General features: G+C 46.5%; 1 protein-coding gene across 1 annotated transcript in view; it reads right to left on the bottom strand.

The window, feature by feature from the left end:
- Positions 1–12,730, bottom strand: part of LOC133119294 (C-Jun-amino-terminal kinase-interacting protein 2-like) — a 63,493-nt gene extending 50,763 nt beyond the window's left edge. Inside the window, exon 1 of the mRNA XM_061229822.1 lies at positions 12,336–12,730. Coding sequence (XP_061085806.1) covers positions 12,336–12,400 — 65 coding nt within the window. The 5' untranslated portion in view covers positions 12,401–12,730. The remainder of the gene's footprint in view (positions 1–12,335) is intronic.
- Positions 12,731–13,441: the final 711 nt, after the last annotated feature.

Raw genomic sequence — 13,441 nt, 5'->3', positions numbered from 1 at the left:
TTATTTGCAACAGGGTAGACTGTACACATTGAAATCTGAAAACGCATTGTCGTGCATGGCATTTTTCAAGGCCTTTGACAGGCATTGCATATCCGTTGATGCAGAACGACCTTTTGTTTGCAGATGAGGGGATGGCCAACCCACAATGGGGTCACGACTGATTAAAGTCACCGCAAAACTCTCATCTCCATATAGCATGTCGATGAAGCAGAGGGGGAAAAAGGTTATATTCGTACCGTCAGACGGTTGAGAGAACAGTCTCGCGCTATTGGAAACTAAGCGGAAAAACTATGTGGAAAACTCTAGAAACGCTACAGGCAAGTAGACGAGTGGCACAGAGAGAAAATCTCCAGCGGCTTTAGAATTTTTTAATCCTTTCAGGAATCAGACGCATCTCCAAAGCCGGTCTTTGCCGAAACAAAAGGTTTTCTAAAGCAGACAAAAAATTTTATTTTGGAAACATTTATGCAGTGGTCTACTCCCCAGCTAGACCACTCCGGTCTGCCAGCTCTGGTCGCCTTATGGTTCCCTCTCTACGAGCACCTGGCGGTCGAGCTGCACGTTCACGCCTGTTTTCCGTTCTGGTTCCTCAGTGGTGGAATGACTTGCCTACCACTGTCGGGACAGCAGAATCCCTCCCCCTATTTTGACGCAGACTAAAAACACACCTTTTCAAACTCTAGTCCTCCCTCCTGATTTCCCCCACCCCACTTTCTGATATCCCTATCCCTCTTGTCTAACCCCCAAAAAAATAAAAATGATTGCACTTATGATGACTATAAGTTTAGAACAGCATTTCATGTGTATTTTCCTAGTTATGGATGTGATGCTTTGACTTGTGGAAGAACCTATGCACTTGTAAGTCGCTTTGGATTAAAAGCGTCTGCCAAATCACTAAAATGTAAATGTAAATGTCGTGCCATCCGGTCAATCTCGTTCTAGCTGGTCGAGTAGACTTAACAGGACCTCTCGTTGTCTGTAAACATGAACTTCAATCTCGGCAAGGGGGGAAAACCAGAAAATATACAGCTGCCTTTAAAGGGTACCTGTACCCAAAACGTATGCCTAGACCTGTTTGATATATCTCATATTAATAACTTTTCCCGTTCTCGTAGGTTAAATAAGTCACGCATAACGACATATTTAATTTATTTTATCGGAATACTGTCACGCCCTGTGCCTCTGTGCTTCTCTTTGTTTTTCTCATTGTATCAGTGTTATATTTCAACCTGTCAGTTATGCAGTGATATATTTCAGCCTGTCAGTTAATCAGTGTTGTATTTCAGCCTGTCAGTTAATCAGTGTTATATTTCAGCCTGTCAGTTAAGCAGTGTTATATTTCAGCCTGTCAGTTAATCAGTGTGGTATTTAAGCCTGTCAGTTAAGCTGTGTTGTATTTGAGCCTGTCAGTTAATCAGTGTTGTACTTAAGCCTGTCCTATTCAGTTTCTCGTTGCTAGTTAGTCTTATCCAGTCTGCCCTTGTTTGTTCCTTTACCCCAGTTCTAGCCCTGGTTTTTTCTCTTTACTTTCCGTTTTTTGGATTCTCTGCCTGATTCGCTCTTTGCTTGCTTGGACTTCCTCCCGGTTTCTGAGCCCGTTTTTCCGATTACGCCTCCGATTAACCTCCATGTCCCTCTCTGCCTGGATTTCGACCGTTGCCTGTTCTTGGATTGCGTACTTGGTCTGCCCCTGGTTAATGAAGCCTGCCCTGTTCACCAAATACCCAATACTCGACAGAGGCGTGAGATCAAGTCTTGGCGAGCCAACCGAAGGAACCAGAACGCCAAAGAAAACACCTCACCCGCTTTGGAACACACAGGTGATGACAAATATCACGGCCCGAGTACATTATTTAACGAGGACGGGAGCGGCAACAAAAGCCAGGAGACGTGTCGATTAGCGCCTACAAAATGCTGAGAGGGAGCTAGGCTAATGTGCTACGCGCTGCGCGATTAGTCTAATTAACCGAGCAACGCGCCGCCCATCGACGCTCCTTCGGTTCGGGCGGCAGCCAACACCCAAGCCCCCGTGCCCACCCCCCGTAGACCCCCCCACCCCCGCCGCATGTCCCCCGAATTAAATACGGCACGATTACCAACCGAGCACCGCCAATCGCGCTAACGCTGCGGCGAAACACGGATGAAAACACGAACGTTAGCGGTTAGCACGACGGGGAAGGCCGTGGCTATTTCGCACGAGGCTAACGCCGGATCCGTTCCCGTCGTGCGCGCCGATTTCGTCCGGTTAGCTCTTCTGCTGCGCTTCTCCGGGTTCCTCTCCGCCTCCGCCCGGCCTCTTCTGAAGAGCCTCAGGCCCCGCGACCGCTGGTTTCTCGACAGACGGGCACTTCATTAGAGAAATTAGCATTCGAGTACCGACGCGGACGGACACATTACACCCGACCCGCACAGCGCCAATGGGCTCGTCACAAGGCCCGCAGCCAAAACACAAAATCAATTAAAACTCCGCAGCACAAAGATTCTTTCAATTAAAGCAAGTGGTCGATTCGTGTTACATTGGGAAGGTACGCAAATACTAATGCGCGATGTTATTGTATTGTCCTGCTGTAAAAAATCCAGCTTGAAAGCACCGGATACCAGCAGTTTTAAAACATACAGTAGCCTGAGCTGGTCAAACCATGTTAAGCGGGAAGCTGGTCCGAACTGCTCGACCAGCTACCAGCCGTTTCAAAACCTAGCTTGTTGTTTTTTTCCCCAGCAGAGTACACAGGTATTTCCTGAACATTTCTTTCCAGAACTTTCTTTGGGTGTCTCAAACAGGAACACAGGAAGAAGAACAGAGCAAAAACAGAACTGGCACTGCACTTTAGGCATTTCAACATGACTACTCTACTTAGTCAGCTACAGTAGTTATTGTGAGTTTCTCCATTGTAAATCCCTGCGCCAAGTCCGTTTCCTCCCTCTACATTTAGGACCCAGTAATTAGCGGTCCCCTGAAAAGCCTGCCTGGAATTCCATCGCAACCCCTAGAGGAAAAAGAGTAACACACAGCACAGTAAGGCAGTGAGGGCTTAATGTCATCTGCACTGAAAGCATATCCCAACTGCCCAAGCTGGTTGGTCGTTCCAACAGGGACAGAAACACACAAGAAACAACGCTCTGGGGTCAATGAGTGATCGAGCGCATGACCTTAAGAAGGGACTTCAGAAGACTAACTTAATTTCTTTTTTAAAAACATTTTTTGAACAGTATGGTTTGTATCTGCATGCAGGGCTGAGGAAAACAGTATTCTGTATCTGTTACATTACAGTCAGTCAGCAGACGCTCTTATCCAGAGCGACGTACAATAAATTGCAAATCGGAAGCAGGGACAACTGTTCCTCGAAAAGGATTGATCCCTTGCATTACCCTTTGAAGAATTCCACATCAGAATATTCGAATCTGTACATTTACCTTCCTGTGTAATTTCACATTACGGGATATTCTCCGGTGTTATATTTGAAGGCCTTCCTGAAACAGCAGGAACAGGTCACCACATCATTAACTGCACAATAGAGTAACTGAAAGTGCTTTCGCCAATTTCAAATCCTAACCACATCCGCCGTTCTTTGGTCGTTTTATTATTATGTCATATTCGGCGTCGAGTGTGGTTCACGTGTGCGATTACGCCGGGTCCTGATCGGAGAGTCGTTGCTGGCCCCGTATGTGGTTCACGTCGGACATGTAGTTATACCAGGGGTCGGCATCCCTGGTCCTGGAGAGCCGCAGGGTGTGCTGGCTTTCGTCTCCACCTTAAAATAAGCAACCGATTCAGACCCAAGAAACCAGGTGAGGTGAGTTAACCCTGTAATCAACGGCTTTCATTGATCAATTAATGCCAAGTAACAATGAAAGCCAGCACACCCTGTGGCTCTCCAGGACCAGGGTTGCCGACCCCTGAGTTACACCAATAAGGGTTTTCGGTTTCCGGTCTTTGGTTCAGCCCCTGCTGTCTGTGACTATACCACAGCAATTACAGCACTTCTGTGATCCAACTGTCATCATTATTGTGTGAGTGTGTGTGTGTGTGTGTGTACAGGGTATCTGCATTTGTGTGTGTGTGTGTGTTGGTGTCTCTTCACACGGACTGGGAAGAGTCAGAGTATATATTAATATATAAACCGAATAGTTTTATTCGTATATAGTCATATTTGAGTTATTGTTCAAGGGGCGACATGGCTCAGGCAGTAAGAGCAGTTGTCTGGCAGCCGGAGGGTTGCCGGTTCGATCCCCCGCCTGGGCTGTGTCGAAGTGTCCCTGAGCAAGACGCCTAACCCCCAAATGCTCCTGACGAGCTGGTCAGTGCCTTGCATGGCAGCCAATCGCCGTTGGTGTGTGAGTGCATGTGTGAATGGGTGAATGAAAAGCATCAATTGTACAGCGCTTTGGAAAAAGGCGCTATTTAACTGCGAACCATTTACCACTTCAATCTTAACCTGCAAGCCACATCCTTTTGTCCGTACAAACTGAGAAATAAAGGTACGGAAAGTGCTAAAATAGGCACAGATGCTAGCCGCTATGGCAGTACCCTATAGGTACAAATTGTACCCCTAGCCATCCATCCATCCATCCATTATCTTAACCCGCTTATCCTGAACAGGGTCGCAGGGGGGCTGGAGCCTATCTCAGCATACATTGGGCGAAAGGCAGGAATACACCCTGGACAGGTCGCCAGTCCATCGCAGGGCACACACACCATTCACTCACACACTCATACCTACGGGCAATTTAGACTCTCCAATCAGCCTGACCTGCATGTCTTTGGACTGTGGGAGGAAACCGGAGTACCCGGAGGAAACCCACGCAGACACGGGGAGAACATGCAAACTCCACACAGAGAGGTCCCAGCCGACGGGGATTCGTACCCAGGACGTCCTTGCTGTGAGGCGGCAGTGCTACCCACTGCACCATCCGTGCCGCCACCCCTAGCCAGCAACGTGTAAATAATCTGTACATTTTTTGCTTGGAAAACGTACTAATTTGTATCAAAGAAACAACATAATTAGGGAAATTTGATCCTTGAAGAAGAAAAATGTGGCTCCGCGGTGGCTATTTGTCAGTGTACGAAGTTTTCGAATGGCTTGGTCAGAACTGGGGAAAGTTAGGCTTCATGTCACCAGGCGACTGGTCACATGGTTCTGTGCCGTCTTCGTCTCGGTCTCTGGTCAGCGATGACCTCACAAAGCCCACATTATGACACGGGCGGCATTCAGCGTCCAATAGACGGACAGGAGCTGCGTTCAGGCAGTACGCTCGCCCGACTGCCTGCTCATCGCTTGCCGAGAAGGACCCGATGTTCCAGAACATTCCATTCAATCCGGACAGCTTGTGGAGGACCGGGCCCTTAAAATAAGAGTGTCAAGCTTGCATATTTGAAGCGTTTTTTCGTAGGGGTTTTTGCAAAAGCAAATGGCAAATGGTTGCCATTTATGTAGCGCCTTTATCCAAAGCGCTGTACAATTCATGCTTCTCATTCAGCCATTCACACGCACTCACTCACTCACTCACTCACTCACTCAAGGCACCGACCAGCTCATCAGGAGCATTTAGGGGTTAGGCGTCTTGCTCAGGGACACTTCGACACACCCAGGGCGGGATCGAACCGGCAACCCTCCGACTATCAGACGACTGCTCTTACCACCTGAGCCAATGAGACGACCACTCTTACCATCTGAGCCAATGAGACGACTGCTCTTACCACCTGAGCCAATGAAACGACTGCTCTTACCACCTGAGCCAATGTCACCCCAACAACAGCAACAATTGTTTTTCGAAATGGGGACCACACAGACAAAGTCCAAAATACGATTTATTCTTCCAATTTGAAGATTTGCTCTCCTTACAATGCAGAAAGGATGAGAATATATCAGCTTAACAGGAGACCTAAAAGGCCCAAATGTTAAATTCTTAATTGCAAGACAAACGTTCCCGCCTGCTTCCAAAGAAAACACTTTCATTGAAGCCGAATGCATTTCTTTCACGACGGTGAGCAAAACAATGATTGCAGAACCTGACCAGACAAGTTAAACTCAACCTTGACTGTCAAACACTAAAATGCATTAAAATGGTTGGCATTTATATTGCGCCTTTATCCAAAGCGCTGTACGATTGATGTTCCTCATTCACCCATTCATACACGCACTCGCACACCGACGGCGGTCAGTGCCATGCAAGGCGCCGACCAGCTCGTCAGGCATTTGGGGGTTAGGCGTCTTGCTCAGGGACACTTCGACACAGCCCGGGCGGGGGAATCGAACCGGCAACCCTCCGACTGCCAGACTACTGCTCTTACTGCCTGACACTCACACTCACACTAACACTCACACCATTATACTCACTCACTCACACACACAGACACCATTATACTCACTCACACACACACCATTATTAGGCGTCTTGCTCAGGGACACTTCGACACGCCCGGGGTGGGATCGAACCGGAAACCCTCCGACTGCTCTTACCTGCTAAGCTAACACAGCTCACACCCACACCATGACACGCCCTGTTGCTGTGCTGAAGAAAGACCAGCTTAATGTCTCCAGAGACTGCGTCCGGTCCTGATAACCTCTCCTTCCACTTCACTCTGCGACCTCCCTTTGTCTGCAGCCACACACAGAATTCAGCACACTGCTGGATGTTACAGCCAAACACGGGACTTCGATCTGATACAGTTCAGCCCAAACGTGATTTAACACTGTGTGCATTTCAGCCACACACAGAATTCAGCAGACTGCTGGATATTACAGCCAAACTCAGGCCCTTGATCTGATACAGTTCAGCCCAAACGTGATTTAACACTGCGTGTGTTTCAGACAGTGATTGTGTTACAGAGGCATATGCAGCTGGAAGGACTGCACACAGCTGTGCCATCTGGTCAAACAAATGCAATTATTACCAGCGTGTGTGTGTGTGTGTGTGTGTGTGTGTGTGTGTGAGTGTGCGTGTGTGTGCCTGTATGTGTGTCTGTGTGCCTGTGTGTCTGTGAGTGTGTCTGTGTGTGCCTGTATATGTGTCTGTGCGCCTGTGTGTGTGTCTGTGCGCCTGTGTGTGTGTATGTATGCGTGTGTCTGTGTGTGTGTGTGTGTGTGTGTATATATGTGTGTGGACACACATCCACAGACTTGTATGCACTGGAACAGAAAGCATTTAGTTAAGGACGTATTTAAAACCCATCGATCGCTTATTAACCTTCGGGCAAAGCTATTTCACATACTGAGAACCAAGCATGTGTTCAATATTGTTTTTAAAAAAATCGTGGTGCTCAAGCAATTGTGCATTGAAGCTTCTTATTCAGAGCTCATTATTAAACACCACCCTGCCCAAGAGTTTAGTAGGATATGATTTAGCGCCATTAAAAATAAAAACGGCCCCAACCAGGCCGCCGCTGGGAGTCCTCTATCCCTCCTGCCTGACCACACTGCCATCCCGCTCCAAAACTGAAATCTCACAGCTCAGTGTCCAGTACACGCGACTGGAATATATTAAGAACATTCTTGTCGCATATTTCCGAAGAAATCGGATTGACCCCAAACAGTATTTTGAGTTTTGAGTCGAAACTGAAAGGGGGAGGAAAATGTAAGCTTTCTAACGATACCAAAAGTTAGATATCAAGGGAGTTGTGTCCCGTTTCATTTTGAGTGCCTCCAAACCATGTTTTGTCACGAGAGTTACATGAGGCTGGGAGACTACCGACTCTGGGCTTACGAAACTCCGCTAACTTGTCATCTTATGTATAAACCAGGGATCGCTGAGAACTGCTGGTTTTCCACCCTCCCTTTACCTGAGAGTCAGGTGTGAAGACAATCTGTAGCACTAATTGTTCAGCTAATTAACTGGGAGAAAAGAAAACCAGGGTCGGATTTGGATTTGAGGTCCAGATTTCATAACTGCTGGTATAAATCCTTTAAAATTATATTTTACTCTGAACATTTACTATTGACATTAAGACATACAGACCATGAAAGCAAATGCATTAACATGTAGCCACAAACGCAGCCGATATGGTTGTTTGTGACTGGTGAACGGTGACAAACTGGCAAGCCTCTAAAAATGCTTAGCTCTGGTGTTACTGCATGAAAAAGCTTAAAAACTATATTTTTGCTCTGAAGTTGGCATTAAGACTGTGAACATTGTTCGACACAATGAAGACGAAAGCCTTATTACAGTTTTACATCAACATCAAAGTCAGCAGCCCTCGGGAATTACGACTGATTATGGCAGAACGGGTCACGTCTGTGATCTCCACGCGATACCGCAAATAGAATTTTCCCTGCATCTGTGTGTGAACTTCAGAGCTTTGTACAGGGATCCTGGTTACATAAGACAGATTATTTGGCCAGGATTAACTCACAGACCCTAAGTAGCGTCAGAAACCATAACAGCAAATTCATGGATTTCATGTGACGTCGTGAGACAGCTGGCCGCCATTTTGATGACTTAAAACGCTGTCGGTTTAGTTCCTGCCAACAGTTGTAGGCCTACTTGTAACTTGCGGGTTGTCGTTTAGCTTAGCTAGCTGGCTCAGGCTGCCTAGTCACGTGGTGCAATTGTACATAGAAGAACATTCCGGCAATGTGTTTCACTGGCAGTTGTCAATTAGTCACAGCATTTCAAGGTAAGATACGTAACACGGTGGTGAGCAGTGTCCCTGTAGTCCCCCAGAGGGGAGCAGTGTCCCTATAGTAACACATTCACAGAGGAAACAAATAAGAGTAATCATTTCATCTTTCAAACAAGATGCAGGTTTTGCACGTTGTATTAATTTAATCTGTACTGGAGCCCAATCATATGTTTAAATACATTTCATAGTATGTTCATAGTATAGTCCACCCTCTTCGGTGGGGGTGCTATACCCAGGTGACATCACTGTTTGGGTGGGGTTCTGTACAATTTCTTTGTTGGGAGATAACGTACATTACGTGATGCATCAAAATATTCTTAAGGTAAGGACAAACATATTAAATAATATTAGTTTGGCTGGAATTCCCCTTCAAAAGAGGTTTTAATCTCAATGTGATTCATTCATTAAAGGTTTATATAAAAGCTGATGTTAGTCTGGAATCCCACTCGGCACATATAGAAGAACCACACTGATACTTAGCACAGCAACACGTCCCACTGTGACGACTCCACAGTACCAGGCAGTGACATCACCCGTGACATCACCCGTGACATCACCCCTCTGGCCGGGCAGCCACCTGCAGCGCGCACGAGACCTGGATCAAATACGTAACCCTTTCGGACTCTCATACTTTTCTATGTCATCCTGAGCTTCTCTGGTGCACTGGAACCCATTACATGCTCTAAAACAGATTTTTTGGGAACAGAAATGGCTCAATAATTCAAACTTTATAAATAATGATCTTTGCTAACCTGTCAACATGCTAAACCTAAAAAAAGAAACAAAAATAAAAAGTTTGAAGATAATGTATTTATCCATTGACATGGATGCACCCTTAAAACACAGTTCCTGAGGAACCGCCGCGTGTCCGTTTTTGATTGACACGCGCGTTACTCGTGACTGAATGTGCAAACAGCATCTTCAAGGAATGGGCGAAGGCAGACAACACTCTCCTGTTGACCGTTTCTACACTTCATCACCCAGGGTGCAGTGCGGCGCAGTGGTTAGGGATCCGGAGGGGGGCGAGAGTTTTGAGGGCTCATGGGAGATTGAGTTTAACACCAAATACATAATTTACAGTTATCGGCCTGCTCCCGTTTCAGCCTCGGGAGAGCGCCGGCAGAAATGGCAGACAGGGTCGTGTAAAAATGCTGTGAATGTTTGCGGGCCGCCGCCCTCAGGAGAGCCACGCGATAAATGATCACAACGCGTCTCAGAAATACAGTGACAGTGAAGGGACATTTCTGTTCTTGAATTTCCCAACTGTTCCCTGAAAGTACAGTAAGTACAGCTCTTTGGATATACTTGAGTATGTAAGCAAAAACGGAACAAATTAATGATACACTCAGTGATCGCATTATTAGGTACACCTGTACACCAGTTTGTTGAAGCATTTAATCAGCCAATCATGTGGCAGCAACTGAATGCATGAACGCATGCAGGAGTGGTCAAGAGGTTCAGCTGTTTTTCAGACCAAATGTCAGAATGGGGAAGAAATACGCTCTAAGTGACTTTGACCGTGGAATGATTGTCGGTGCCTGACAGGGTGGTTTGAGTATCTCAGAAACTGCCGATCTCCTGGGATTTTGCAGAGAACGGTGCGAAAAACAAAAAACATCTACTGAATAGCAGTTTTGCAGGCAGAAACACATTGTTAATGAGAGTGGTCAGAGGAGAAGGGCCAGACTGATCAAAGCTGACAGGAAGGGGAAAGTAATGCAGATAACCACACATTGCAACAGTGGTATGCAGAAGAGCACCTCTGAACACACAGCATAACTGTAAGTGGTTAGGCTACAGCAGCAGAGTGTATATCACTGGCTAGGGGTACAATTTTATGTACCTACAGGGCACTGCACAAGCAAGTCATGGACACAAATTGGCATATTTAACTTGCGCTCGCTTGATGACGCAGCATTGCCTTACGAATTCATGCAAATAGGAACGCGAGGAACAGATATTCAGCGAATATAAATTGAGATGCTGAAACCCAAAAGGGCCAACCAAGCCTTAAAATACTGGACGCACTGTCACCGCCTGCCAAAGCAGTGCATGGATTTCGAGCGCGCGAAGCCATCTGATCAAGCGAGGCCAGGAGTGAGAAATTCGCCGTGACGTATGTGCTGACAACAAACCGCCAAGCCCTCCTGCCTGCAGAGACAGGACGTACCTGTGACCAGTGAGGAGGGACAGCTACGTTCAAACAAATGTCTTGCATCTTTCTTGCTCCTCTACTTTTTCTTTTTTTCTCTATTTGGGTTCTTACGCATGGCGAATTAAAGGACCAAAGGCCATTTATGTCTTTCTGCGGCCCACGGCAAGTCAGCGCGTCGGGGCTTCACTGCACCCTATCCCGTTTCGTCACACTCCGGCGGTTGTTGACGTTTGCGTCCCTCTCTCTCGCCAAGGTTATTTCCAATGTTATTTAGATGAAGCTGCTCGCCTTGTTGGAGGGGGGGAACCGGGCAAGACGGTGGAACCACGCACGGCTCGTAATTTCATTTTTAAGATCGCAAACCGGAACGTCGCGCATCAGTACCTCCGTGGGAGATTCAGATTAATATACCAGACTGCCGGTCGCGCTCTGCTTCAACATAAGCCCCTTATGTGGTGTAAAATGCCACCACGCCATTATGCGAATCGTAGAAGCACCAACACAGGCAACAGTCCCAGGTCCCCAGCGTTAAGCAACGGAAATGGATAGGAAATTGGCACCAAAACGACGCCCTGCAACACTGTATTTTAGAGGGCTGTGCATCGCAACTGCCACTACTCTCGGACAAAAATACAGCCGTTACAGCGTTATGACAACATAGAATCAGAATCTTCAACACGTTCAGTGTTCATCAATGTTTGCCATTTATATTTGATTGCCCCAAGAGTACTTTCGACCAGGGTTGGAGGGTGTGATCACATTTAGCCTTTAAGCTCTCGGACGCGGGCCTATATTAAATGTCCCTTTAATAGACTAAATGCCATTATGTCACTGCACATGGAGGATTCTGCTCCTACTGCAATTCATTGAAAACATGACGCAACGTTCACAGAAACGCCATATGTTTTCTATTACGAGAATGTCCACAATCCCATAATCATATATTTTGTATGTATCATTTATTTAACAAAGGCTATTGTCGGGTGTGCCTGGGTGCAGCAAGAAGTTTGTAAACGAGGCGAAAACTAGGCTATATATTTGCGTATAATAATCGGAAAGTAGAATATCGTTGTCCGATATACTAAACACATTAACACCTTGAGAGAAAAAAAACATTATAATAGTATTTCGGTTTTTTTGTCTCTGTGTGATATGGATAAACGAGGGCAGGTCCAGTAGGACGAGGGGGTGATGTTTGTTTGGCTAAAACAGGGCGTGGGCCTGGATGAAGATAGGCTCCTGTCAGTCTCACGGAACTGCGATCGGGGAACCTCGGCTAGAGACCGTCTAAAATGCTGTCAGCATTTTTAGGAGCACGACATGCAGTGGGATACATACACAAATCGCCTGAGATGCAAGACAAGACAATCGCCACTTCGCCAAGATAAATAATGAGACAATATGTAGGCTACACCAAGCGCAAAACCCCATGCAGCAGTAGCGACTGGGCGCAAGCACAACGCTGCCCGACTGGGCATCATCACAGCCTGGCGTTCTTCTCTCCCAGCGCAGCCTAGTCCGCTATAGGAAAACGGGGATGCGGTGGCGAGGCGCTCCTACCTGCAACCCGGAGGAGAGAGGGAGTGGAAAGTAGAGAGGGAAAACATCTCAGCCCTGTCCGCCATCTTCTTCCAGTAATGACTCTAAAGTGACTAGAGATAATCACAAAGCGCAGCCCATTCGCAACCAGAGATGGTGCAGACAAACAAGATCAAGGGATCAGCGAGGTTTTTTTTTTCCCTCCTTCGGTGGCCACACTGCAGATGCCGCCGACACGACACGTAAAATCAGGAACTCCGTCAACCATCAATTCGGACAATCCACATAATCAATAAAAAGAAACGCCAGGCTGCGTTGTGAAGTGTTCGTTTTTCAGGTCCCGCAAAAGGCACACTGCCATACACCTGCAAAGACCCGACTACAGTACAGTGAATTTCAGCTATAAAACGCTCTGAGGAAACTATGAGGTGATGAAGCGAGGGCTCGTCTCGTCAGCTCCAAACGGACGCGCAGTGAGCTCTCGAGCTGTTCTTCAGCACTACGTAAAACCCAACGGCGTGATGCTGCGCGTGGGCAGTGCTAAAAGTGAAAGGCGGGAAACAGCACTGCGGATAATGCCATTACAGTGATATTCGCTCGGCACACTTCGGTTATTGTTGTTAAATCGGTTGACAATCAAAATACATTGCAAATCGATTTGAATGGTTTACCGATATTAGCGGCACATAACCATGTCAATAACATCGCTTTGGTTGTGTCGGAATGACTGTTTACTGTAACAATCGATTAAATGCATAATTCAGGTGCAAACATACCCAAAATATAAAACAGATTCCTCACAATTGAACATTTCTTCACAGAACAAAGAATCATGCTGTAATATAACATTTCTGCGGGTTATAGCTATGGAAAATGACACCACAATAGAGCGATGTACAAAGCTAACACAGTAAAATGTAATATGCTAGGCCTATATTTCAGGTGCTACAGAAGGAGAAGCCTAGTACATAGCCTACAATAATTAATTTGCTCTGGACATACGCCCTTCAGTCGGAATATCTAGAACACCATAGATAATACAAAAATCCAATAAAAGTGCATGGATTTCAGTTTAACTAATATATTCCTTTGTAGTTTAAGAGTATGAGCAGCAGTTGCGTTTTGCT

Source organism: Conger conger, chromosome 19 (genome assembly GCF_963514075.1).
Source record: "Conger conger chromosome 19, fConCon1.1, whole genome shotgun sequence".
Classification (NCBI taxonomy): domain Eukaryota; kingdom Metazoa; phylum Chordata; class Actinopteri; order Anguilliformes; family Congridae; genus Conger; species Conger conger.
Note: the sequence above shows the minus strand (reverse complement) of the source record. Positions and strands in the feature narration are given on the sequence as shown.